This window comes from Protomyctophum bolini, assembly GCF_963924005.1.
Source record: "Protomyctophum bolini genome assembly, chromosome: 14".
Taxonomy (NCBI): Eukaryota; Metazoa; Chordata; class Actinopteri; order Myctophiformes; family Myctophidae; genus Protomyctophum; species Protomyctophum bolini.
Genome location: NC_137875.1, coordinates 3104568 through 3130310, shown reverse-complemented (window position 1 = coordinate 3130310; position 25743 = coordinate 3104568). Strand labels below are relative to the sequence as shown.

At 45.1% G+C, this 25743-nt stretch overlaps 1 protein-coding gene across 4 annotated transcripts in view; it reads left to right on the top strand.

Annotated features, from left to right (window-relative positions):
• LOC308328417 (phosphofurin acidic cluster sorting protein 2-like) overlaps positions 1-25743 on the top strand; it is a 111945-nt gene that overhangs the window by 62801 nt on the left and 23401 nt on the right. For all 4 annotated transcript variants that reach the window (XR_013965288.1, XR_013965289.1, XM_080782232.1 and 1 more), the window contains exons 4-14: positions 2620-2745; positions 8161-8323; positions 10524-10615; positions 11517-11597; positions 13030-13089; positions 18114-18265; positions 19534-19627; positions 22085-22168; positions 23115-23251; positions 23344-23479; positions 23838-23942. Coding sequence is in view for 2 of the 4 variants with exons in the window: in XM_080782232.1 (XP_080638358.1) it covers positions 2620-2745; positions 8161-8323; positions 10524-10615; positions 11517-11597; positions 13030-13089; positions 18114-18265; positions 19534-19627; positions 22085-22168; positions 23115-23251; positions 23344-23479; positions 23838-23942 (1230 nt within the window). In the remaining 2 variants the exon portion in view is untranslated. The remainder of the gene's footprint in view (positions 1-2619; positions 2746-8160; positions 8324-10523; positions 10616-11516; positions 11598-13029; positions 13090-18113; positions 18266-19533; positions 19628-22084; positions 22169-23114; positions 23252-23343; positions 23480-23837; positions 23943-25743) is intronic.

Genomic DNA, 25743 nt, shown 5'->3' with positions numbered 1-25743 from the left:
CAGAGCCCGGTTTATATTTACCGCTTGACGCGTAGACTCTACAATCAATGTTAAAAAAATATATATCTGCAAAGTATGGTTATATTCTCAATTTCTCATATACATTCTTATTAAACAGTTTATTATTCGTAGATGGATAATGTGCACATGTGCACATTTAAATCATGAATCAAAATATACGGTGAAGGATTGTGCTGTCAATCAGGAAACGGTATACAGGAGCATATTATGCGGTACCTTGTGGATCATGGCATACATAATATTTCAGCCAGTCAGCTTTTGTGCAGTCAGATTATTAATTTCCCATTGGAGGAATTGTTTATTTGCTCATTTTGCTGTGTGGAAGGACCATTGTAGTCTATTTAGTTCATACCCGGTCGCACTGATTGCTTGTTTTTCTCTGAGCTCTGGGCCTGACAATCTGACGGATATGTACTGTACTATGTAAATGAGTAACAAGAGTTTCCCTTGTAAAGATTGATGGTGTTAAGTGTTGTACATACAGTAATACAGACTGGCATGGAGCTCAACTGGAACTGTATTGACAAGAACTGTTGAGCTGAGTTGCAGGGTTGACCGTTGTTGTTGTGTGCCATCATGGAAACCTTCTGTCTTCTTTGAAATGAACTGTGAATTGAAATGGTTTTTCAATATACTTGCCATTGTCCAGTGCTCCAAGCAACACTGGTTATAATAAGTTATACACGTGCTTATTTACTTTTATTCATGGCACATGAAATGTTGCCAGTTGGTTTCTACTAGGGATGTCCGATATTATCGACCGATATAGGCATAGAAAAATAATATCGGAAGATATCGGTATTGGAAGAAATATATCGTATTTTCTTTTTTTTAAGTTACAGGAGTTCTTACTGTATGGTGTGTGTGTGTGTGTGTGTGTGTGTGTGTGTGTGTGTGTGTGTGAAATGTGAGTCTACCATAATCACAGTAATCCTTCATATTCCATATGCATATATCTATCTATCTATATATCGGTTGATATCGGATATTGGATATCGGTAAGAAAAACTCAATAATCGGACATCCCTAGTTTCTACAGTCCATCTTCAACGGTTGAATATATCTTTTTTAAAGAGGTAAACTGAAAGAATGACAGAAAGAAAAAAAAAGATTAACCCTGAACAGTAAATTATACTGAGACTATGTGAGTTGCATGTGCTTAAAGGGTAAGACCACTTTTTTTGAGGTTTGGGTTGTGTAGTTACTTTGCCATGATGCAACTCCAAATGTGGACAAGAAATAAGAAATAACTGCTCCAGTGATTAGAAATTGATAATTCAAAATATGCTCCTCATTGACTTACATTGTAGCTAAAACAGCTCTCAAAGTCACTCTTTTAGTACGTAAACAAACAGAAACAATGTTGATTCAGACAATATAGAGCATCACCAAAACTCATGTAGTTTTATTTTTTCATAAAAATGTTATCTTCCTGTTGATTTGTCCATTTTATTGGGAAGAAAACCCGGACTGGATCCGTGGATCCGGATCCAGATCTTCAAATAGTAAAATCAACAGGAATCTAACATTTTTATGAAAAAATAAAACTGCATGAGTTTTGGTGATGCTCTATATTGTCTGAATCAACTTTGTTTGTGTTTGTATACGTACTAAAAGAGTGCCTTTGAGAGCTGTTTGAGCTACAATGCAAGTCAATGAGGAGCATATTTTGAATTGTCAATTTCTAATCACTGGAGCAGTATTTTTTTATTTCTTGTCCACATTTGGAGTAGCATCATGGCAAAGTAACTACACAACCCAAACCTCAAAAAAATTGGTCTACCCTTTAATGTATACTTTGACGTGTTGTGAGTGACCTTGTACAGTACATTGGCTATTTTTGGAATTTCCTTTAAAAAGTAAGTCAGTGAGTTAGTGAGTCGGCTAAACTTGCAACACAAGCAGCGTGGTCCCTTTTTAGCAGCTCGACATGCCTAAACGTGTTTAAAATTCATAGCTACCTTCTTTACAAGCACTTTCCCAAAGATGAGTGATGTGATGTAATAAAAGGTTTGACTTATGATGTCTGTAAACATAATTGGTGGTACATCAAACCTGTATTTGATCAAAGAAGTTGCATCTTGTGCATGTTGACATGAGTTCAAGGTATTTGATTTGTCTGTGTTCCCTCTGGTACTTTTTGAAAACCGGAGAAAGGGAGGCACTGGAGCGATTTATTGAGTGGTGCAACCACTCCAAGGAACAGCAATGACCGTGTTCACCTACCTATGTGACTATACCTATGTGACGTTAACCTACCTATGTGACTATGAGTACCAGTAGGGGTGCTGTTGTGCCAGAAACAGAGAGAGAGAGACAGTGCAGCACTGTTGCCTGCTAATGAGAGAGAGAGAGGGGGGGGGGAGAGGGGAGTTGCACCACTCAGTTCACACTGGTGTGATTTCTATTATCAGGGTACAACGAACACGGAGAAAGGCTCATACCTAGGGTATATGGACACTGGTGACGCGGAGGAGAGGACACGACTCCAGAGATCGTTTAGACGGTGAACATGTTTTGGTTTATGAATTGTAATGCCGTGTTGTTGATCTTGTTGTCTGTCTGTCTGTCTGTCTGTGTCTGTCTGTCTGTCTGTAGTATCCCCATTTCCTGAAGAGGGACGCCAACCGCCTCCAGATCATGCTGCAGAGGAGGAAGCGCTACAAGAACCGCACCATCCTGGGATACAAGACGCTGGCGGTGGGAGTGATCAACATGGCAGAGGTACTGCTGCACACAGCACAGCCAGTGTGTGTGTGTGTGTGTGTGTGTGTGTGTGTGTGTGTGTGTGTGTGTGGTCTAGGCATGAAGTTAATTTGCTATATGCGTCGTTGTTTTTTTATGTAGATTAATACCCCGTCATACAAAAGTAACAAGAATAGCCGACCTCATGGATTAAAGTCCTCATCAGTCGTCACGACTGATTTCAGTAATTGGCATTCCACAGCAGCCAGTATGTCTATATGATTGATTGATTGATTGATTGATTCTTGAGTGTCGTGCTTCCGAAGAAGCCCAGCCCATATGGACTCACAGGACACTTTTTATAGTTTACATAAACAATTACAATAAACCCACATGACGGTTTGCAAACAATGACCAAGTGAATACCAAACTGACACTCCAGATCCTTTACGAGGCAGATTGCATAATATCCAACATAAAATAAAATAAAATACACCATTAGGCCTGCTGTGACAGGAGACACATGTACCTACTTGAAGAACTGGGATTGTCTTCTAACTCCAGGCTCTATAGAAACAAACTGGGCTGTCGTAAATACTTCATAATTAAATAACCAGTCTAACTTCTGTCCATCATCTTCCCAGAATAGATCAGGATTTCTTTGTTGCATGATTACCTCTATATTGTCTACTATAGGAGCATCTCTTGCGCTGAAAATAGCCGATCTACAATCTCACAACGCGTCGCAGCGCTATTTTCAGTCGCAGTTGCAAGAGATGCTAGTTATTTTTAGGATAAGAGCTATTTTAAGTGGTCATACTAGAAATAGAAGACATGTTCAGAAGTATCTTCAATAAAACCGCAATGGTCTCGGATATAACGTAAAATGTGAGCCTCAGTCTCGAGAAATGGAACGATGGCGTCTAAACATCACAGTCCTACATATTAGTTAATTGTTTAGGAACCAGCGCTATGGTGTGGAGGCACTCCTTTCATGCTGTCTCACAAATCACAGATCTACAACCTCATTTTGAAGGTTTTTTTGGAAGAGAACTACATTAGATCCACAGGAGTCTTTTCTTTTCGTCCATTTTCTGAAAAGGATTGATTGAAATATTCAGATTTGACGGGGGCCAGTTTCGAATTGCAGCCGTCCGTAGGTGCCCTTTGGAGAGCGGTTTTGAAGGAGTCAAGAAGGGATTCACATGTCTTAATGACTGTTGGTAGGGCGTTCCACATTTTTGGTGGCATAGGAGCGAAAATAATTTAGTCCCTTGTTTGTGCCGAATCTGGGTTGTACAGATGGTTTGTTAATGCACTCCCTCTGGTGTTGTGGGTGTGGACATACTAGGTTTCCTCCCTCTGGTGTTGTGGGTGTGGACATACTAGGTTTCCATCCCGACAAGCAAAACATATCCTTTTGCCTGCTGAGCTCTGGCCTTTCTCTGATGCTTGACTGACAGTCATTAGGGGAGGGAGGGAGGGAGGGAGGGGGGGGGGGGGGGGTAGGGAGGGAGGGAGGAGAGAGAGGGAGGGAGGAGAGAGAGGGAGGGAGGAGAGAGAGAGAGGGAAGAGAGGGGAGGGAGGAGAGAGAGGGAGGGAGGGAGGAGAGAGAGAGAGGGAGGAGAGGGAGGGAGGAGAGAGAGGAGAGGGAGGAGGGAGGGAGGGAGGGAGGAGAGATAGGGAGGGAGGGAGGGAGGAGGGAGGAGAGAGAGGGAGGGAGGGAGGAGAGAGAGAGGGAGGAGAGGGAGGAGAGAGAGGAGAGGGAGGGAGGGAGGGAGGAGGAGAGAGAGGAGAGGGAGGGAGGGAGGAGAGAGAGAGAGGGAGGAGAGGGAGGGAGGGAGGAGAGAGAGGAGAGGGAGGGAGGGAGGGAGGAGAGAGAGGGAGGGAGGGAGGGAGGAGAGAGAGGGAGGGAGGGAGGGAGGAGGAGAGAGAGGAGAGGGAGGGAGGGAGGGAGGGAGGGAGGGAGGGAGGGAGGGAGGAGAGAGAGGGAGAGAGGGAGGAGAGGGAGGAGGGAGGAGAGAGAGGAGAGGGAGGGAGGGAGGGAGGGAGGAGAGAGAGGGAGGGAGGGAGGAGAGAGAGAGAGGGAGGAGAGGGAGGAGAGAGAGAGAGGGAGGAGAGGGAGGGAGGGAGGAGAGAGAGGAGAGGAGGGAGGGAGGGAGGGAGGAGAGAGAGGGAGGGAGGGAGGGAGGGAGGAGAGAGAGGGAGGGGAGGGAGGGAGGGAGAGGGAGGGAGGGAGAGGAGGGAGGAGAGAGAGAGGGGAGGAGAGGAGGAGAGAGAGAGAGGGAGGAGAGGGAGGAGGAGAGGGAGGAGGAGAGGGAGGAGAGAGAGGGAGGGAGGGAGGGAGGGAGGAGAGAGAGAGAGGGAGGGAGGGAGGGAGGAGAGAGTGAGTGAGAGAGAGAGAGTGAGAGAGAGAGGGGGGGGAGAGAGAGAGAGAGAGAGAGAGTGGGAGGGAGAGAGAGAGAGAGAGAGGGAGGGAGGGAGGGAGGGAGGGAGGGAGGGGGAGAGAGAGAGAGAGAGAGAGAGAGAGGAGAGATGAGAGAGAAGAGAGAGTGAGAGAGAGAGAGATGAGAGAGAGAGAGAGAGAGACCTGTGTCGCACATCCTTTTTAAATGATTCAGGCTGATCACACATGCTGTTATGTGACATCACAGGGCCATCTGGAGCTAGTTATATGCACTATATTCCTTTCTCTAAAACAACAGTGTGTTCAACCATGCTCTGAACGGTTGAACACGATATTGGCATTTGTGTGAGATGCTGGTCGTGTAATGCCTATATTACACGGTATGAGATGTGTGTGTCAAAAGAGCTCACAGATTCTGAACCTAGATGGTGCCTTTTCTTTTTCTTCATGCAAGTGTACAAGCACAAATAACACTGACCCGACGTTAATTATAGTGAATTAGTTAAGTGTGTGTGTGTGTGTGTGTGTGTGTGTGTGTCTCTCCACAGTCCCATGGTGGGCATTGATGGACATCTGAAAACGAGAGTAACACATCATTATGATTCAGAATGCTGTTCTCATGCATATGCTGCAGCCGAGAACAAGCCACAGGCTTCTATGTTTAAGACCAGATTGTTCATTATTGTAGCCCGTAGGGTAATTATATTGTCATCAGCCACAGAATAAGGTCTCATGTGCCCTTGTTTTGAATATGACAGGACGTTTAGTGGTGAGGAAGTGGGTTACTGTCTGGGCTCTAGTACTCACTATGGAGTCCTGCAAAGTTGCCCCTTGCCAGCATTTGAGCTAAATGAGTCCCTCAGCAGCCCTGTTACTCTGTTAGGCCCAAATATATGCAATTATTTCACTTTTCTTCCTCATCATCATCAGTATATCAGCATTTATGCATATCACGATACGACGCACTGTGAGCTATAGCAGTGATGTAAATAGGTTTTTCAATGTAATGAGTCCCGGGATGCAGGGATGGTCTTTTAGATGAGTCCCCAGGATGCAGGGATGGTCTTTTAGAAATGAGTCCCAGGATGCAGGGATGGTGTTTTAGGAATGAGTCCCAGGATGCAGGGATGGTCTTTTAGAAATGAGTCCCAGGATGCAGGGATGGTCTTTTAGAAATGAGTCCCAGGATGCAGGGATGGTGTTTTAGGAATGAGTCCCAGGATGCAGGGATGGTCTTTTAGAAATGAGTCCCAGGATGCAGGGATGGTCTTTTAGAAATGAGTCCCAGGATGCAGGGATGGTCTTTTAGAATGAGTCCCAGGATGCAGGGATGGTCTTTAGAAATGAGTCCCAGGATGCAGGGATGGTCTTTTAGAAATGAGTCCCAGGATGCAGGGATGGTCTTTTAGAAATGAGTCCCAGGATGCAGGGATGGTCTTTTAGAAATGAGTCCCAGGATGCAGGGATGGTCTTTTAGAAATGAGTCCCAGGATGCAGGGATGGTCTTTTAGAAATGAGTCCCAGGGACATTTTATGAGTCCCACTTCAATGACGTTAGGAGTCATATTTTTACAAAAATGTCATTTTATATGCATGGTTATAATGTCGTTATATTCATGTAGAAAAACAGAAGAAGAAAGGATTATTATAACTAAAGCTAGCAAAATAAACTATAATAAACAACAATACAGTAGTACAGTAGTGCATCCCGTGGATGAAGAGGTCGTTGTTTTATTGCGTCCCTTAACTATAAACTGCGTTTTTTAATCTCTAAGCTAGATCCCAAAAATATGGCATCCGCCGGGCTCTACAATCCAGTGCTCTACTAGTAAAAACTATCCCTGGCTAGTATAGTAGTGCTAAAATGAAAGCTCTTTACTCTGATCTAAATTATTCATTCACACCATGTTTGAATCGACGCTCGAAGCAATCTGGATGTTCTCACGGTGAAGCCAAGTGCTGATAGCAGTGCAGCAGGAGTGAAGATTTATTTATTCATCGAGTGCATAGCTGTAAAAACTTAGCATCAACGTCGGGTACATAAATCTCTGCAGGCGTGAAGTGAGGCAGTGTAATAAAGTCATCCGAGTCTCCGTCAGATCTGTGTCTTTTCAGTGTAAGAGAGCGAATCAATTCCTACTACAGCCTACAACAACTTCCCTTTGCATGAGACCCCGTTTCCACTTCAACACATAACACTCTTGACAAATTGATGGACACGGCTGAGAGAGTTTTCGATAACTTGAGGGACAATATATTTCATTTATCAAAAGTCATGTTGACAGTTGTTTATTTTCAGAATGGATGATGCCGTCAAGAACACTTAACTATTGACGGGCTGCTGAGGTCTTGAGGCTTACTGCCGTTTCTCCACACCGCAGCATTCTGGTTTTGTTTTCCCATAACAACAACCCTGGTCCATTAAGACCTGGAATGCATGATGTGTCACCTTAGCTTTTAACTTAGCTACGAGCTTGTAGATCTGCTATTTTTGGGGAAAACAGTGTTCAAATGTTTGAATATATATATTTTTTTAAAGCATAAAACATTTGTTACTCAAATCGTTGCTTCTGGAAGTCCCTGGAAAAAAAATATTTTGAGATGAGTGTGTCTGCGGGCAAATAAATAATTTAAATGTATATAACTAGAATCCTAGAGCCACGCGTCGCAAAATGGAGGAAGGATTCGCGTCCGAAGCGGTTAAGAAATGACAGCGTAGTTTACTGTGTGGGGGTCCCCGGGCGGTCCCCCGGGAACATCCAGACCCCCAGAAACGTGTCCAGGGGGCCGGGCCGGGCCGGTTTCCGACGAGCCGCTCCGCGTCCGAAACGGTTAAGAAATGACCTCTCTGTAAACCCAGTGGACTCGGTGTGTGTCCACAGTTTGTGGACTCCAGGTTTTCATTTGTATAGTTACAGGATTGTGGGGCTCCTTGACATGAAACCACTGACAATAGAAACATTGAAGACACCGTGTTTTAGAATCTGTCTCATAAGGTCTTATAAGGAGATAATGACCCTAAACGTCACACGTTGTTGCCTCTCCAGGTGATGCAACACCCGACAGACGGAGGCCAGATCCTGGGTCTCCATAGCAACGTGAAGGAGGCGCCGGTGCGTGTGGCGGAGATCAGCGTGTTCTCTCTGTCCAGCCAGCCCATCGACCACGAGGACAGCAGCGGGCAGGCCGGACGCAAGACCAAAGCCTCAGGTGGGGGGGTACCTACGTTACGTATAGTGACGTGTTGTGAGCTTGTAGATCTGCTATTTTCACTATAGTTTGGGTCCTGGACAAACGTCTTAATTTCTCTCTTGGCTAAAAGAGGTTTGGGTGCCCTTGCCTCTAAAAAGGCCAGGCTCCCCAGCCAGCCAAGTCCTGTCCTGTCCTGTCCTGCCCACAGAGTGTCATTCAGTCTCTCCGTCCCAGAGCTATCTCTCTCTCTCTCCCTCCCTCCCTGCCCTGCCCTGCCCAGGCCCCTCTCTGTTCCCGCTCCTTCACACAGCTCCTATTTCCACCCTGTCCATGAAGAGCAGAATATACTTTACTAATCCCAGAGCCATGATAGTATGCGTACAGTATGTGGCCATGGGTATGCTGTTCTCTTTGGCTGTGGTTATAATGCTCATTGCTGGGAGGGGAGAGTCCCGTCCCCCATATTGCCTTTCAGTGGACTAATTCTGGAAGGGGGGGGGGGGCAGGTATCGGTGCTTGATCGCGACAGGCTTACATGCCTTCATCCAGCGGAGTTGATCCCTCCCCGGTCTGGTTGTTATTAAGGAGTCTGCTAAAACATAACAGATGAACTCATGCACCAAGTATTGGAACAGTGTCACTCAGAGGGGAAGAAATATGTTTATCTTTTCTTTCCACTGATCCTTAACCACTTAAGCCGTATATATATACTTTGTCATGCTAGCTATAACACTAGTGGAAAATATCCGATCTGCAAGCTCACAACAACAACAACGTCTTTCACAGCGAGAAGAAACTCGGGAACGTAATGTTCGACATATCGCACACTCACTAATGGGGCAGCGGTGGCCGAACGGTTTGCGGAGCGGTCTTGATATCGTGAAGGTCGCTATAGTTCGTATCCCCGGAACGGCACGTTAAAATGACCACCGCTGAAGTGCCCTTGGACAAGGCATTGAACCCCTACCATGAAATGTTCTATGAGCAGGGCCTGGCTGTAAACAAGTTATTGAGCTTAGTCCAGTTACCCTGCAGGGTAAACATAGTAGTCCTTTCCTTACTCACTGGCACGTCACCCACAATGTGAGATATAATCTCACTCATGTTATCAAAAGAAGTGAGTTTCTCTGTCAGCTGGCCTTGTCAGCTGCTGCAGTCCAATTTGTCAAAAGCCTGCAGAATTCTAGGCCATTTGAGCGTTTGAACTTCAAACTAATGAAAACTCTCACGGCTAACGGCTGGAAAAAGCTCGTACAAAATGTGAAATATGCTTTTGATTCATTGCTTTCCCCCGAAAGCCCTTTACAGACTAATTTGCGAGCAAACTAAATATTTTAACTGTTCAGAACAAAAAGAATGTATTTATACATTCCCCACATTTGTCCCAATTTTTATATAATTAATTTCATGAATACATTTTGAATGAACCTTTGAACCTTTATTAATCCTCGTAGGGGAAATTCAGTTTTCACTTTTCTTTTAAATAGAATGAATAGAATAAATTGAAAATATTCTTTGGCCTCATTCAAGAGATTACAAGGCCATGAGTGTACATGGCATTACATCTGTATGGATTACAACATAATAAGAGATCTAAAAAAAATGTAAAGCAAAAAAATAAAAACGTCTTTATTGGATCGTGATTTCACGGCATCTCTAAAATGTAGGTCACCGTTCCACGTGGTGCTTGGGAAGCAAAGTGTACCTGAAATAAATGTTTTTCATCATACAACGGGCGTCGCCATGCCAATAATTGCACATAATACAAGCTCACGACGCATCGCATCGCCGGTGCACTGTGAGCTTGTAGATCTGCTATGCCTCATACCGTCGAGTCTGTTAACGCATTTTGGTCGGGAACCCCTTTTGGTGTTAGCATTATGTCATGCTTTAGCTATTGAAAAATACCAAATCTACAAGCCGCTACGAGCTTGTAGGTCTGCTATTTTTGAAAAATCGAAGAACGACTGACATAGAAACATAGCTTTTTCAGAAAACTGTCAGGATGTAGAAGACATTTTTTAGAATCTGATCTCAGGTCAGAATGGGTAGTAGTAGTAGTGTAGTGTGTGTGCTTGATATAGCTCTGAACATGTCCCTGCGTGTGTGTTGACGTGCGCCTGGTGTGTGTGTGTGTGTGTGTGTGTGTGTGTGTGTGTGTGTGTGTGTGTGTGTGTGTGTGTGTGTGTGTGCGTGCCTCCTGTTGTCTCCTCCTCAGACCGATCCCCTGACATGGATAACTATTCCGAGGAAGACGATGACAGTTATTCGTCGGAGCAGGAAGCCAGCGATGACGCGGTGCACGGCCAGGTCGGTGACACTGTGTGTGTGTGTGTGTGACTGTGTGTGTGTGTGTGTGTGTGTGTGTGTGTGTGTCTGAGCCAAATAAAGATGTGTGTTGTGGCCTATTATGCAACCACTCCAGATGAACATTGAAGTATTTATCAGTTGAACACATGCCACGTCCATGTGTCCCATTATGTCACTGGCATCACGCTGCTGTCACTTCATTCCAACATGGAGGAACATTTGGTCAGAGACAGTCTTGATGTTTGTCGTTCGTTCATTTTACATTTCCAGTGATTTTATATTGTAAGTTGTTTTTTCTTTTAAGCGACTTGGGTTGTCCTTGATTAAACAAGTAAGCCGTGCAAACGCGGGAAGCGAACGCAGCTCATAAATGTAGTGGGTTTTTTTTAGATTTCTTTTTTAAGTTACGTTTTTTTTAAGCTCTTCTTTTAGTGTGTGTATGTGTGCGTGCGTGTGTGTTTTTTTGTGTGATACAGCTGCGCTCTCTGGTGGCGGGCGGGTGGTGTAACAGCCGGACAGACAGACAGACAGACAGACAGACAGACACACAGACAGACACACAGACATGATCTGCAGGGTCCCATAGTTAGTGCTCACTGCGTTCGCAATTAATTTGTAGCCGACTAATAGTCGGCTACAAGTAGTATAATTTGTCGATTTGTTTGATTGTTTGATTGTTTGATTGTTTGATTTAATCAACACATCTGTGAAATTGTGTTTGCCGCATACAAACGTGCATGAGAACAACAACAATTTCACATTGACTGGTTCCCAAACTATCATTTATCTGGGGACCCCCTGGAACTCCCTCAAGGACCCCTGGGGGTCCCCGGAACCCCACTTTGGGAAGCACTGCTGTGATGTAATGTAATGTAATTAATTCCTTTTGGTGGCGTTCCAGGACCTTTACGACGAGGACGACGAGGTCAGGAAGCCCAAGAAAGCACGGAGGAAAATGATCCGTACCACTTCCATGACCCGGGTGAGTCTGTTACCTCCTCCTGGGTGAGTCTGTTCCCCTCTCATACCTCCTCCAGGGTGAGTCTGTTCCCCTCTCATACCTCCTCCTGGGTGAGTCTGTTGTTCCCCTCTCATACCTCCCCCTGGGTGAGTCTGTTGTTCCCTACCTCCTCCTGGGTGAGTCTGTTCCCCTCTCATACCTCCTCTTCTATGACCAGGGTGAGTCTGTTCCCCTCTCATACCTCCTCCTGGGTGAGTCTGTTGTTCCCCTCTCATACCTCCTCCTGGGTGAGTCTGTTGTTCCCTACCTCCTCCTGGGTGAGTCTGTTGTTCCCTACCTCCTCCTGGGTGAGTCTGTTGTTCCCTACCTCCTGGGTGAGTCTGTTGTTCCCTACCTCCTCCTGGGTGAGTCTGTTCCCCCCCTCTCATACCTCCTCCTGGGTGAGTCTGTTGTTCCCTACCTCCTCCTGGGTGAGTCTGTTGTTCCCTACCTCCTCCTGGGTGAGTCTGTTCCCCCCCTCTCATACCTCCTCCTGGTTGAGTCTGTTGTTCCCTACCTCCTCCTGGGTGAGTCTGTTGTTCCCTACCTCCTCCTGGGTGAGTCTGTTCCCCCCCTCTCATACCTCCTCTTCTATGACCAGGGTGAGTCTGTTCCCCTCTCATACCTCCTCCTGGGTGAGTCTGTTGTTCCCCTCTCATACCTCCTCCTGGGTGAGTCTGTTGTTCCCTACCTCCTCCTGGGTGAGTGTAGAGTAGGAGAGTAGCGACACTCTTCGATCTCACCGCAGAGCGGGGTGCCTATTGAGCTATAGTTCCAAAAACATTGGAACTATCCCATTGAGATAGAATGAGCACTTCCCCATTCTCCATTGTCACAATGGGAGTCAACGCTATAGTGTCGCCACCCTCCTACTATTACCCTAACCCTAACCCGGGTGAGCCTGTTCCCTCTTACTATTACCCTAACCCTAACCCGGCTGAGCCTGTTCCCCGCTCCTCACACAGTCCTAACCCTAACCCGGGTGAGCCTGTTCCCCGCTCCTCACACAGTCCTAACCCTAACCCAGGTGAGCCGGTTCCCCGCTCCTCACACAGTCAATCATTGACTGTGTGAGAATAGCTGCAGAGCCTTGTTTGCCTTGCTCAGGGCTTTTAAGGAGACGAAGAGAGAGAACCGTGTGTTCCATTTAGTCCCAGGCCCATTAGGAGGATGTGGATGAGCATGTAAATGAATGTAATGTGCTCACTGGAGTGATTCTAATGGCACTCAAAAAAACGTGGACCGGCTCTCTGAATGAGTAATCCAGTGGACGCTCGACTGGGAAGAGAGAGAGAGGCGAGTCCAGAGATGCCAAAACCCCATTCTCATTCTCATGTGGAGCATCGCTAACCCCTTCCGGAAGTTTCTCTTTCATAGTAATATAATGCTCTCCTCCTCTCTTTTCTCTCGACAGCAACCCAACTTCAAGCAGAAGTTTGTGGCCTTGCTGAAAAGGTTCAAGGTAACAGACGAGGTAAGTTGTGAGAGAATAATTATCTAATGAATCAATTATTAATCACTATTAAAAGGAACCTCAGCAGCTCTGCGTGATCAAAGAGAGAGAGATAGCGGGTGACATATTTTGTCACGTGTGCAGGACTGTATGAATACATATTTCTTCAGGACTGTATGAATACATATTTCTTCAGGACTGTATGAATACATATTTCTTCTCCGATGCTTCGTATGAAAAGGGTCCGCTGTTACCCCATTCTGGGCGGAAAAACCCTTTTGGTGTTTTACGCATTATGTTCTACTCTAGCTATTGAAAAATAGCAGATCTACAAGCTCATAGCCGCGCTATGAGCTTGTAGATCTGCTATTTATTTTTTTAATCGTGAACATGTGCCGCAAATCTTTGAATATACTGTATATATATTCTTTCAGAGCGTTTTAAACTCAAGTCTTTGCTTCTGGGGTGGTCCCTGGAACAACATGTTTTCATATCCGTTGGCGGCCCATTACATAATATAATTCTGGGGGTCCTTGACATGAAATGGTTTGAGAACCACTGATATAGAAAGGTCACTCTAAATGGATTAAAAGTGCTCTCTCTGGACATGGTGAACAGGATCTGAAGAACAGCATATCGCTACATCACCGCTAATGTGTTTTGAGGCCGGAGGAGAATTGCCTGTAAAGAAATGATGGCCTCAATGGATGTTGTTGGCGCATCATTATGGTGAAAGGCTGTGTTTCCACCGTGGTTGTGTGTGTGGTTGGTTGTGTGTGTGTGTGTGTGTGTGTGTGTGTGTGTGTGTGTGTGTGTGTGTGCGCGTGCGTGCGCTTCATACATTGCTACGAGAAGCAGTGAGTCTATGCAGTGAATCCATTATCATTCCCAACCGCTTTAGCCTAATGTTAATGTGGGCTCATAAACTTCCAAGCCAATTGTGGGCCCGTTTGAGCGTTCCCCTCCGGAGTCCTTTTCAGTGGCTGTTTTCCATGGAACGTCCTGCATGCAGCAGTGGTTTGGAATCAGGTCAACCGAAAGCAGCAGAAAGGCTATTTGCATCTATCTTGCTTCGTGCAATTTGCAAATGAGCTGTTAGGCCTTTCCCAATTGAACAATTTTGTTTTACATAATGCTGCATACTATTTAGGATTAATTGGTAGTAGTAGTAGTAGTAGTAGTAGTAGTATTAATGAACTCTATTTGTATAATAACACCTTTTCATACAAAACATACAGCTTAAAATGCATTACATGAAATTAAAGAGAATCTAGGGTAGGTACCCTCACAAAAAACATGCAGTAATCCTGGTCTCCCCCTGGCCTGATGGAGGGGAAAGGAACTGGTTGGAATAACGTGTTCCTTCCACGCGCTACGTCCAACCAGGGAAACTCCCCCCTGTCAGGTGTAAAGGAGCAACTTGGACACTCAGGCATGAAGGAAGCATGAGTTCAAGTCCGTTGCTCTACCCAGGTTGGTCTCACCTTGTCCCCCATATATGGGGACTAGGTTGGTGGAGGGTGTGTAGAGCCTATAGGATCACATTAGATGATTGACACAGGGGTGAAAAATGGGTTACAAAATCGTGGGATAAAAATTATAATAAATAAAAAATGAATGAGAAGCATCATTGCTATAGACTACTACTAGAGTGTTTGTGCAGTGACCGAGGTCTCTCCATCTCTCCAGCCTTAGACACGTTCATGTGAGGAGCCAATTTCAGAGAGAATCCATTCATCAGCTTCAATTTGATAGTTTTCCATCTCCATTGTATGTTGTTGCTCCTCTTTTCTAGGGGGAGTAAATATGATGCCAGTCTTTTCTAGTTGTCCTATCAGTGACCTGCAGATGAGAGACAGGTTAAAATGAAAGCGGTAGAACAGGAGGAATGGAGAGCAGGAAGAAACGAGGACTAAAGGTTCCTGCACACCGAGCGCGTTTTCTGATTTTTAGCAGCGTTTCTCCATCGGTTTTCCGAAAAACGCGTCCAGTCAGTGTGCGACCACCTTAACCCATTCTGGGCGGGAACCCCTTTTTGGTGTTTTAAAGCATTATGTTATACTTTAGCTATTGAAAAATAGCAGACCTCCGCGATATGAAATTGTAGATCTGCTATTTTTTGAAAAATCGTGAAAATGTGGCGCAAATCATTGAGTGAACGTTTTTAACTCAAATATTTACTTCTGCATGTCTAACATAAAAAATCTACATTTAGCCGCGCTATGAGCTTGTAGATCTGCTATATTTATCACTAGCTAAAGTTTATAATAATGGTTAAAACACCAACAGGGGGGTTCCCACCCAAAAATGGGTTAACTATTACATTTGATTGAAGAACTTAACGGTGATTAATTAATGATGAACTATTAACCCATTCTGAACGGGAACCCATTTTGGTGTTGGCATCATGTTATGCTTTAGCTATTGAAAAATAGCAGATCTACAAGCTCGTAGCGCGCCACCGAGTGGCGCGCTACGAGCTTGTAGGTCTGCTATTTTTGAAAAATCGAAGAGCGACTGACATTTTTAGAATCTGATCTCAGGTCAGAGTGGATTAATCAGACCAGTGTGTGTCCAGTGGAAACCTCGTATGAATCTGATCTCAGGTCAGAATGGGTTAACGTCCCCAGTCTTCATGTTGTTCTTGTCCTGGCGGGGGTAAAGGTTGTTTTTTTGTGGACAGGGTGGACTGTGGTGTGTGTGTGTGTGTAACAAATAAACAACGTAGAGAAACGCCAGAGTGGGAAGTTGTTTGGAGCTTTGAAGACGTGTCCGTGTCTCCAGAACACATTGAACCCATCAGTGTTGATCAGACGTAGCGGCTGCAGGTTTGCAGACAGAAACATGTGTTTTGGCCCACTGGCTGGCTTCACTTGTGCTGTCTCAGTGTCTCTGACTTGGACGACGTTCTGAGCATGTTATGGTATCACTTAAAAGGCTAGTCCTTTCCTAATGTAATATAGAGCGGAGTGTTCTTCCGGCAGCAGAGATGGAGTATAGTAGCCATGTCCATAATTGAAATAATTGAATCATTTTGTTCCTGATATATGGCTCATAACTAAAGCATGGTGATGGGTCCAGTTAGTAGTACGTGTCTTTGATGTCTTTCCTCCCATTTTAAATCTTACTGGGAGTTTCAGACTACACGAGGATCTGGAGATTTTCTGTTCTTTTTTTTTGGGTCATCTTTTCAGCGTTGTTAAATTCACTGATCTCTTGGCCCCCTATTTTCGTCAGTGCCTTACCCCCTTATCCCTCAACTTCTTTGTCTTTTTTTACGATATTAAAATAGATTTAAAATTTGTTCAACTACCCGATCTATATTGACACGTTGTGAGCTTGTAGATCGGCTATTTGAACTATTACAAAATGTTTTTCAAAATCGTGGCACCCGACTGGTAATCCAGTCGCAGTGTGCCGCGGGTTCGACTCCCGAGCCCGACACGGCCTTTACTGCATGTCTTCCCCCATCTCTCTCCCGTTTCCTGTCAGCCTACTGTCTGTCCCTTGAAAATAAAACAATAGGCCTCAAAAGAATATCTTAAAAAAAAAAAAAAATGTAAAAAAAAAAGGCGAAGAAGTTTAGGGGGAAAATAGGGCCCTTGGTCTCTACTGTTCTTCAGAAGCTTAACCTGGCATTAGAGCCCAAAGGCCTTTTGACCCATGCTCAGCTGGACGGTTCTGGAAGCATTAGAGCCCAAAGCCCTTTTGACCCATGCTCAGCTGGACGGTTCTGGAAGCATTAGAGCCCAAAGCCCTTTTGACCCGTGCTCAGCTGGACGGTTCTGGAAGCATTAGAGCCCAAAGGCCTTTTGACCCATGCTCAGCTGGACGGTTCTGGAAGCATTAGAGCCCAAAGGCCTTTTGACCCATGCTCAGCTGGACGGTTCTGGAAGCATTAGAGCCCAAAGGCCTTTTGACCCATGCTCAGCTGGACGGTTCTGGAAGCATTAGAGCCCAAAGCCCTTTTGACCCATGCTCAGCTGGACGGTTCTGGAAGAATCCCGTTGACCTGGATCGTCTTTTATCACCTCGCCCCCCCCCCCCCTCTCTCTAATTTGCGGCGTGGCAGTGAGTCTGTGCAAACGGTACTATAACTCCTTGGCCAGGAGGGTGAGAGGTGGACAGACTGTGTTTATCTGCTGCCTGCCAGCAGAAACATTAATCACCTGATGATTAGTCCTCCAACCCAACCCGGCTGCCTTACTGATGTACTCAGCCCTCCTACACCACCTCCCTGTACACATTACACAGTACAGTAACTCACTCTGTGATGTACTCGGCACCTCCTCAACTCTCCTATACCACCTCCCTGTACGCTACAGTAACTCACTCGCCTTTTAACCCATTTTGACCTGGGAACGATTCTACTTAATGTCTTCTAAATCCTGACAGTTTTCTGAAAAACCCTATGTTTCTATGTCGGTCGTTCTCGCACTATTTTATTTCAAGGAGACCCAGAATGATCTGTATTTGGCCACGGACCCCAATCTCACAATATGTTGTTAACAACATAACAGATCTCGACGATGCGTCGCCTTCATCCTCTTCCCTTCGACTAGTCGCTTTCAGCTCATCACTGAGAGAGAGAGAGATCAGTTAACCCATTTAGACCTGAGGACGATTCTACAAATGTCTTCTAAATCCTGACCGTTTTCTGCAAAACCTCATGTTTCTATTTCGGTCGTTCTCAAACATTTTCATGTCAAGGACCCCCAAAAATATATGAAATTGGCCGCCGACTCCCATCTGAAAAGATGTTGTTCCAGGCACTCTCTCTGAAAGAATATATATTCAAAGATTTGCGCCACGTTTTCACGATCTTTAAAAAATAGCAGACCTACAATTATGAGCTTGTACTAAGATCTGCTAAAGTATAACATAATGCTTTAAAACACCGAAAGGGGTTCCCGCCCCAAAATGGGTTAATGCACAGCAGCAGTCACTAACGCTCCCCGTTCATTCAGAGTGGCGTCCATCACTGACCCTACCTCGTTACAGAACTATAGTGACGTGGTTGTTTTTTCATTGGTTCCGTGTGCCAGGTGCTGGACTCTGACCCCGTGGACCAGACCCAGGAGGTGGAGGAGGACCTGGACCTTCTCTACGACAGCCTGGAGGTCTACAACCAGAGCGACAGTGGGCCGGAGATGGAGGACAACGAGAGCGTCCTCAGCACGCCCAAGCCAAAACTCAAGTATGTTCTACGTTCTACCACCAGCCCTGATCTCAGAGGCCTCGGTCACACCTAAAAGACACCTGTCCTGTCCGTGTCTTGTGTCTTGTCCGTGTTTAATGGCCGCTCCAAGGCACTTCCAATGGAAGTCACATGGACCAAACATTTTTGTTTGATGGGTTCCCCGTATTTTTTAGTTGCCATTTTTTTTTAGGCAAAGCGAGCAGGCCAGCAGTGGAAGACCTTAGGGGGCGGTTTGGGACATATTTAGGCAGGCAGTCATGTAGGTAGGAAGGTGCGAGACCATTGAGAGCTTTATACACAAGTAAAATAATTTTAAAATCAATCCTAAAAACAACCGGAAGCCAGTGCAGTGAAGCCAAAACTGGAGTGATATGTTCTCTCATCTTAGTTCTAGTTAAAACTCTGGCTGCTGCATTTTGGACAAGTTGTAATCTGTCAGTTGTTTTCTTAGGCATTAAAAAGTGGCCGCATACATACATACCGGTAGGCTCAATTATACTCCATTGTCACTTCACTCCCGTCACGCTGTGTGGTTAAATGTGAGCTTCTAAATGTCCTTTTTTTTCACATTTCCCAATAAATACACACTCACAGTCAAAGCCATGTCATTAGAGTGATTCAGTGGGTCACCGTTTTAATGCATTCTCTGACAGCAGAACGGGAGACTTCACTTCCACAGACTCATCGCTTTCCTTGTTATAAAACTGTGTGTAAATCATTTAAAGGGTTGAGGCGTGGGGGGAAAAAAAAAGAAAACGGTGGCTTACGCAACAAATACTCTTCTCCCGAGCACTAACCCTTTTATAAATATTTACACACACACACCGTATTTTTTTTAAATATATTTTTTATCCCACGATTTTGTAACCCATTTTTCACCCCTGTGCCAATCATCTACTGTGATCCTGGGCTCTACACACCCTCCGCCAACCTGGGGAGAGCAACGGACTTAACTCATGCTCCCTTCATGCCTGAGTGTCCAAGTTGCTCCTTTACACCTGACAGGGGGGAGTTTCCCTGGTTGGACGTAGCGCGTGGAAGGAACACGTTATTCCAACCAGTTCCTTTCCCCTCCATCAGGCGCCCCGGCTGGCCAGGGGGAGGCAGTTTAGAGACCAGGATTACTGCATGTTTTTGTGAGGGTACCTACCCTATAGGGGACACGGGGAGAACATGCAAACTCCACACAGAAAGGCCCTTTCACACCGTATTTAACGTCTTTCACGTTTTGATAAACCGTTTTAAAAAACCCTCTGCCCTCTCAGGCCGTTCTTCGAAGGGATGTCCCACTCCAGCTCCCAGACGGAGATCGGAAGCGTGCACAGCCAAAAGAGCCAGCAACGAGAGCTGTCCTGCCCTGTAAGTTCAGATTCCTGATATAACTCTTATACAACTATATGTACGTCTTGTTGGCACTCTGTCTTATCATCTCTCCTCTCTGACGACAGCCCCCCCCCACCATCCTTAACCCATTCTGACCTGAGATCAGATTCATACGAGGTTTCCACTGGACACACACTGGGTCTGATTAACCCATTCTGACCTGAGATCAGATTAAAAAAATGTCAGTTGTTCTTCGATTTTTCAAAAAATAGCAGACCTACAAGCTCGTAGCGCGCCACCGACTTGTAGATCTGCTATTTTTCAATAGCTAAAGCATAACATGATGCTATAACACCAAAACGGGTTCCCGTTCAGAATGGGTTAACGGATAGCACTGACCTTCAGCCGTGATCTATAATAAACCTCAGTGGATGGCTAATGTAATAATAGAACGTCCACTGAGGTTGAAGACACCAGGCTGGGCCACATTCTTAATATGCCTCGGCCTCTAAACGGACCCAAACTAGCTGTAGCAGCCATTACTGTACACATACAGTTGTGAGACCACATTCACGGAAAGGATGGAAAAACGCTACACAATCTGACGGAAATGTTGGAAATTAAGTGTGATTTATTCAATATGTATCGCTATGTCGGTATATTCAGGATAGTTATCTGTCAGTAAAAAACTAAATATATACAGATTAGATAGCAGGCTAACTGCTGTTTAGCAGCTCATCTTAAGTGATTGTTTATCTGAATTAAATAATGCATTTATAATAATACATCATAACACTAGGATTACTAGTTGGGTACTTAGGGATTGACATTAAATGAACCCCTGTTGCGCATTGCACACACACGCACACACACGCACACACACACACACACACACACACACACACACACACACACACACACACACACACTGCTGCTCTTCCAGGCCCAGAGGGAGGGAAGGCTGGAGAGTGCAATTGCTGTAATGTTTGACATTTATGGTTTGTTGGAAAGAACAGGAACGGAGAGAGAGAACAAAGAGAGATGCAGTGTCTGATGACCAGAGGGAGACGAGTATTTATAAACGTATCTGGGAGTTGATTTCAGCCGTCATTGCTACAGCCTAAGGGCCTTTTGTTTCTCCAGTATACCGTCCGTAATGTCACTCAATTAAATAAATGTCTCTCTATCTCAAAATAAGACACTCCTTAACCCATTCAGGCCTGACGTCGAAGGAAAAAAAAAAAACGTCTTCTAAATCATGACAATTTTCTGAAAGATCTGAGGCACATTTTAACGATTTTTCTAAAAATAGCAAACTTACAAGTTCGTAGTGGCGCGCTATGAGCTTGTAGATCTGCTATTTTTCAATAGCTAAAGTATAACATAATGCTTTTAAAACACCAAAAGGGGTTCCCGCCCAAAATGGGTTCAGCACGAAGGAATGTGTTTTCATCAAACGCTGATGTACAGAAAGAAACACTGGACTGGATATATGTCTGAATCAACCGAGTGCAGAAAGGAATCACACCCTTCTGGGGTATGTTTGAGCAGAGCCATGGATCACTTTGTGAAATAAATAAATACAGTATAATATGTGTGCACCATTGGAGAGTGAGCAGACATCAAAGTACTTAGTTTAGACAGTTTTTGGTTTAGACTAGTCATTGATGCCTGAGGCCGAATATGGGAACGCCTTCTAGGGCCCGACCTAAGGTTTCTGAAAACCTTCAAATTCTGATGATTTTTTTTTTTTAAATAGTTATGTTGCTACATGTATAGCAATAGCTGATGAGACACAGCACGTGCGCTGGCATCAAGGGTAGAACAACGTATACACCAGTGCACCAGTGGCGACTGTGGCTCAAGAGGTAGAGCAGGTTGTCCAATGATCCATGGGTCAGCGGTTCGAATCCCGGCTCCTCCTGTCTACATGTCGAAGTGTCCTTGGGCAAGACACTGAACCCCAAATTGCTCCCGATGTGCTGATTGGTACCTTGCATGGCTTCCGCCGCAATCGGTGTATGAATGTAATGCACAATCTATGTAAAGCGCCTTGGATAAAGGCGCTATATAAATGCACCATTTACCACCAGGCATCAATGGGTTAGACCAGTCATTAGTCCTACAACTACAACCTAACCCTTTACCTAACCTCCCACGGGGCAGCACACCTAAACCTAACCTTAACCCATGTCTAACCAATGACTAGTCTAAACTAAAGTATGCACCCCGTAGGGGGGGGGGGGGGGGTCAGGTACCCAACTCTGCCACTGTCGCCGGGTCCACTTGTGTGAGACCATCTGGACTTCTGCACACCGCACAGAACTTCATTTGGGGCTGTCAAATTGTGTGACTTTTATTTAGAACCGCAGTGGTAAAGTGTGTCTGTCTGTGTGTGTGTGTGTGTGTGTGTGTGTGTGTGTGTGTGTGTGTGTGTGTGTGTGTGTGTGTGTGTGTGTGTTTGTGTGTGTGTGTGTGTGTGTGTCTGTCCAGGTGGGAGAGTTCCTCTCCGTAGAGAGATGTAAAGGTCAAGGGTCGAGGTATCAGGATGACAGCGTTGCGGACACACCTGTTGGGGTATGTTTATTTTTTTACAAGGATGTCATCATTTTGTATAACGTCGTACATCTCATGGTTTTTTTTACTCTCCTCACTCTCACCTTCCATTTTCATTTTCCGTCATTCTGCTCTGCTACTAAATCCAGTTCAAACGGAACAGAGTCGTGTCTTTTCTGTGCCCCTCCAGGTTCGGCCCGGCCCGTAGAATTCTCAATTATTTATTCTTAATTTTAGTTTTTTTATATATATTTTTTCCCTTTTTTATTTTACCCAGGGGAGTAGCTGAGCACAAGTGCTCATTTTCAGCAACGCCCTGCACATAGAAACACAGACAGACATTAAAACCTGGGAGCTGACCAGTACAACCACAGTCTGATACTGTTGTACTGACCAGTACAACCACAGTCTGATACTGTTGTACTGACCAGTACAACCACAGTCTGATACTGTTGTACTGACCAGTACAACCACAGTCTGATACTGTTGTACTGACCAGTACAACCACAGTCTTATACTGTTGTACTGACCAGTACAACCACAGTCTTATACTGTTGTACTGACCAGTACAACCACAGTCTGATACTGTTGTACTGACCAGTACAACCACAGTCTGATACTGTTGGCCACTGAGCAGCTCCACTGGAGCATTTGGGGCTTTCAGTGCCTTGCTCAAGGGCACTTCAGCGGTGTTGGGTGAGTGATGACCAATCACTTCCCCATCCTGCCCGTCCGGGGAATCGAAGCGGCAACCTTTGGGCAACAAGGGCGCTCACCTAAACCTTAGCCTAAGGCCACCGCTACCCCAAAAGTGCCTCCAGACTCGACTCAAACTCAAACTGCACCATCCCTCCTCTCTCTCTCTTCTTCTTAACGTTATAATTTCATTCACTCTTCGTCTTCCATCTCTCGTAAATGGCGCGGTGCGTTAGGTTTATCTTTTTGTTTTTCGTCTGGCTCTTTGTAGGAGGCGGAGATGGATGACAGTGTAACGGCGCCCGGCGGGGAGGTGAACAGCGGCTGGGACGTCAGCACGGAGCGACTGGCTGGAACCACTGCGGGAAAACTCTGCAAGACAGAGTCCCAGAACCACATGTCTCCCAGGTACCATTTATGATGACTACAGTATGCATTTGATTTATTACCAATGTGTTGTTCTTGCTGTTGTATATAACGTGCGTTCTTCTCCCGCACAGCAAAGCGGAGAACAAGCTCCAGCGCCGGCCCCGCAGCACCTCCATGAAGGACCGGCAGAACTCCAAGGCCCAGAACAACGACAGAACCAGCAGCATGGACAGCGAGTGCTCTCCGGAGTCGCGGCTCATAGCGCAGGTATGTCGTCACCACGCCCAATAAACACACCCCAATCTTCTATCTAAAGGCTCATACATAGTCTGGATTTTCGGTGGTGAGGTGACCACCGAACTACAACATGACGTCACTGAGCCGCGGTGAAGAGCAAACCACCGCCACCGCTCCAGCCCTTCTCTCTGTTTTTACTCACCACCGCTCAACGTTATTTCAGCTCCGGTGGTCAGCTCACCACCGGAGCGGTGGTCACCTCACCACCAAAAATCCAGACTATGAATAGGCCTTAACCCTACAGGTCACCTAACTAGACCTAGCAATTTCACCGCATAGCATCACATGATGAAACACATTGTCAACGCTGCCCATCCCTGCTCTACAGGTCCCCAGGAAGTCTGTGTACGACCAGCTGAACCAGATCCTCATCTCTGACGAACGCTTGCCCGAGAGCATCATCCTCATCAACACTGTGGAATGGCAAGGACAGGTACGCGTGGCTTTGTTTTAATGACTACTCTTTTTAAGTCGTTTGGTTTAACCACATTTTTAGACCTGATAAAAGATTCTACAAATGCCTTCTAAATCCTGACCGTTTTCTGAAAAACCTCATGTTTCTGTGTCAGTCGTTCTCAAACATTTTCATGTCAAGGACCCCCCAAAAAATGATATGTAATTGGCCACCGACCCCCATCTCAAAAAGGTTATTCCAGGGACCCCAGAGAAGCAAAGATTTGAGTTAAAAACGCTCGCTCTGAAAGAATAATATATTCAAAGATTTGCAACACATTTTCACGATTTTTCAAAAATAGCAGACCCACAAGCTCGTAGCGCGGCACTCGGTGCCGCGCTACGAGCTTGTAGATCGGATAATAATCTCCCTTTAAAGGTGTAGTGGGGTCACATGACCACCATATAGACAAGGCAGGTAATTGTTATAGAGACACCCATGTGAAAACAAAATAGACAACCACCATCACCTCAAACAAGTTATTTTTAAGTCCCCATCCTCACTGATGCACACGTCCTCGTTTGTAATGCCACCAGTCCTTTACATAATAGGGATAATAAATGTCTTAAATTCTTTATTGCAATTTTGCACTTATATATTACTAAACACAAATTCTACAACAGGTCGTTTCGAGGAAGCAATCCGATTGGTTGAAACGGTTTCTAGCCGTGGATCAAACCAGCATCGTTCACCACCTAATCAAAACAAAGAATTCAGCCGCTCTGTTTTCCCAGAGCAAACTCGGTAGTTTCTTGGGACATTTGTGGTTTTCAGCGATTCTCTTAGTTTTAAGGGTAACTGTTGTAGAATTGCGATATTACACTTGAGGGTGTGGTTTAACGTGATTATTGCCACGACAGGGATGCGGTCAGCATCACTGTTTTTATCACCCTGTTTTTATCACCCTCTTGTGTAATAATGCTTAAGTAAACACTGTGTTTCCTCCACCATGAGTGTGGATTTACAAGCCCTAGAGAAAGCACATTGCCCCACTAGTATATATTTCTTTCCGCATTGGGGTGGACGCCTGGTGTCTCAGTCAGATAGAGCATTAACCTTAAACTAAAGGCCTAAGTCATTTTTTGAGGAAATTCGTTTTTTGTCCCAAGTCGGCTCCTCATGACACTGGCCACCTCTAGTAAAATCATAATGTAAAAGGAACATGCTGCCAAAATAGGCAATTTCTGGCCAATGGTTTTGTATCAGTCAGCAAGTAAATTGGCCTAAGTCTTATTTAATTCAGTTTAATCATAAAATGTTAACACAACACAGACAGTGTTATTTATATATTAATAGTGGCGGCACCAATCTGGTAGTGTCACCCTGCTGTGGGGCATCATTTGTACACGGATGAGGCGGAACCAAAGCTGAACGCTGTGGACGACAACTCGCCAGCTCTGCCTTTGTAAACATTGACTACTCATTTGCAGACTAAAGATTAGACGGAATATGAATGTAATGAGCGAGGACAAGCTATGAAGAATAGAGTTATCTCAGCAAAATGTAATGAGCGAAGACAAGCTATGAGGAGTAGAGTTATCTCGACAAAATCGGGGACAATGTTTCAATGAACAGATTGTTATTTGTGGACCACATTGCTCTGCAAGTCTTTTTGTAGAATTGTAATGTAATTGTAATTACAGTACGTAGCGGAGGTGCTCCATGTAATTGTAATGTAATTGTAATTACAGTACGTAGCGGAGGTGCTACATGTAATTGTAATGTAATTGTAATTACAGTACGTAGCGGAGGTGCTCCATGTAATTGTAATGTAATTGTA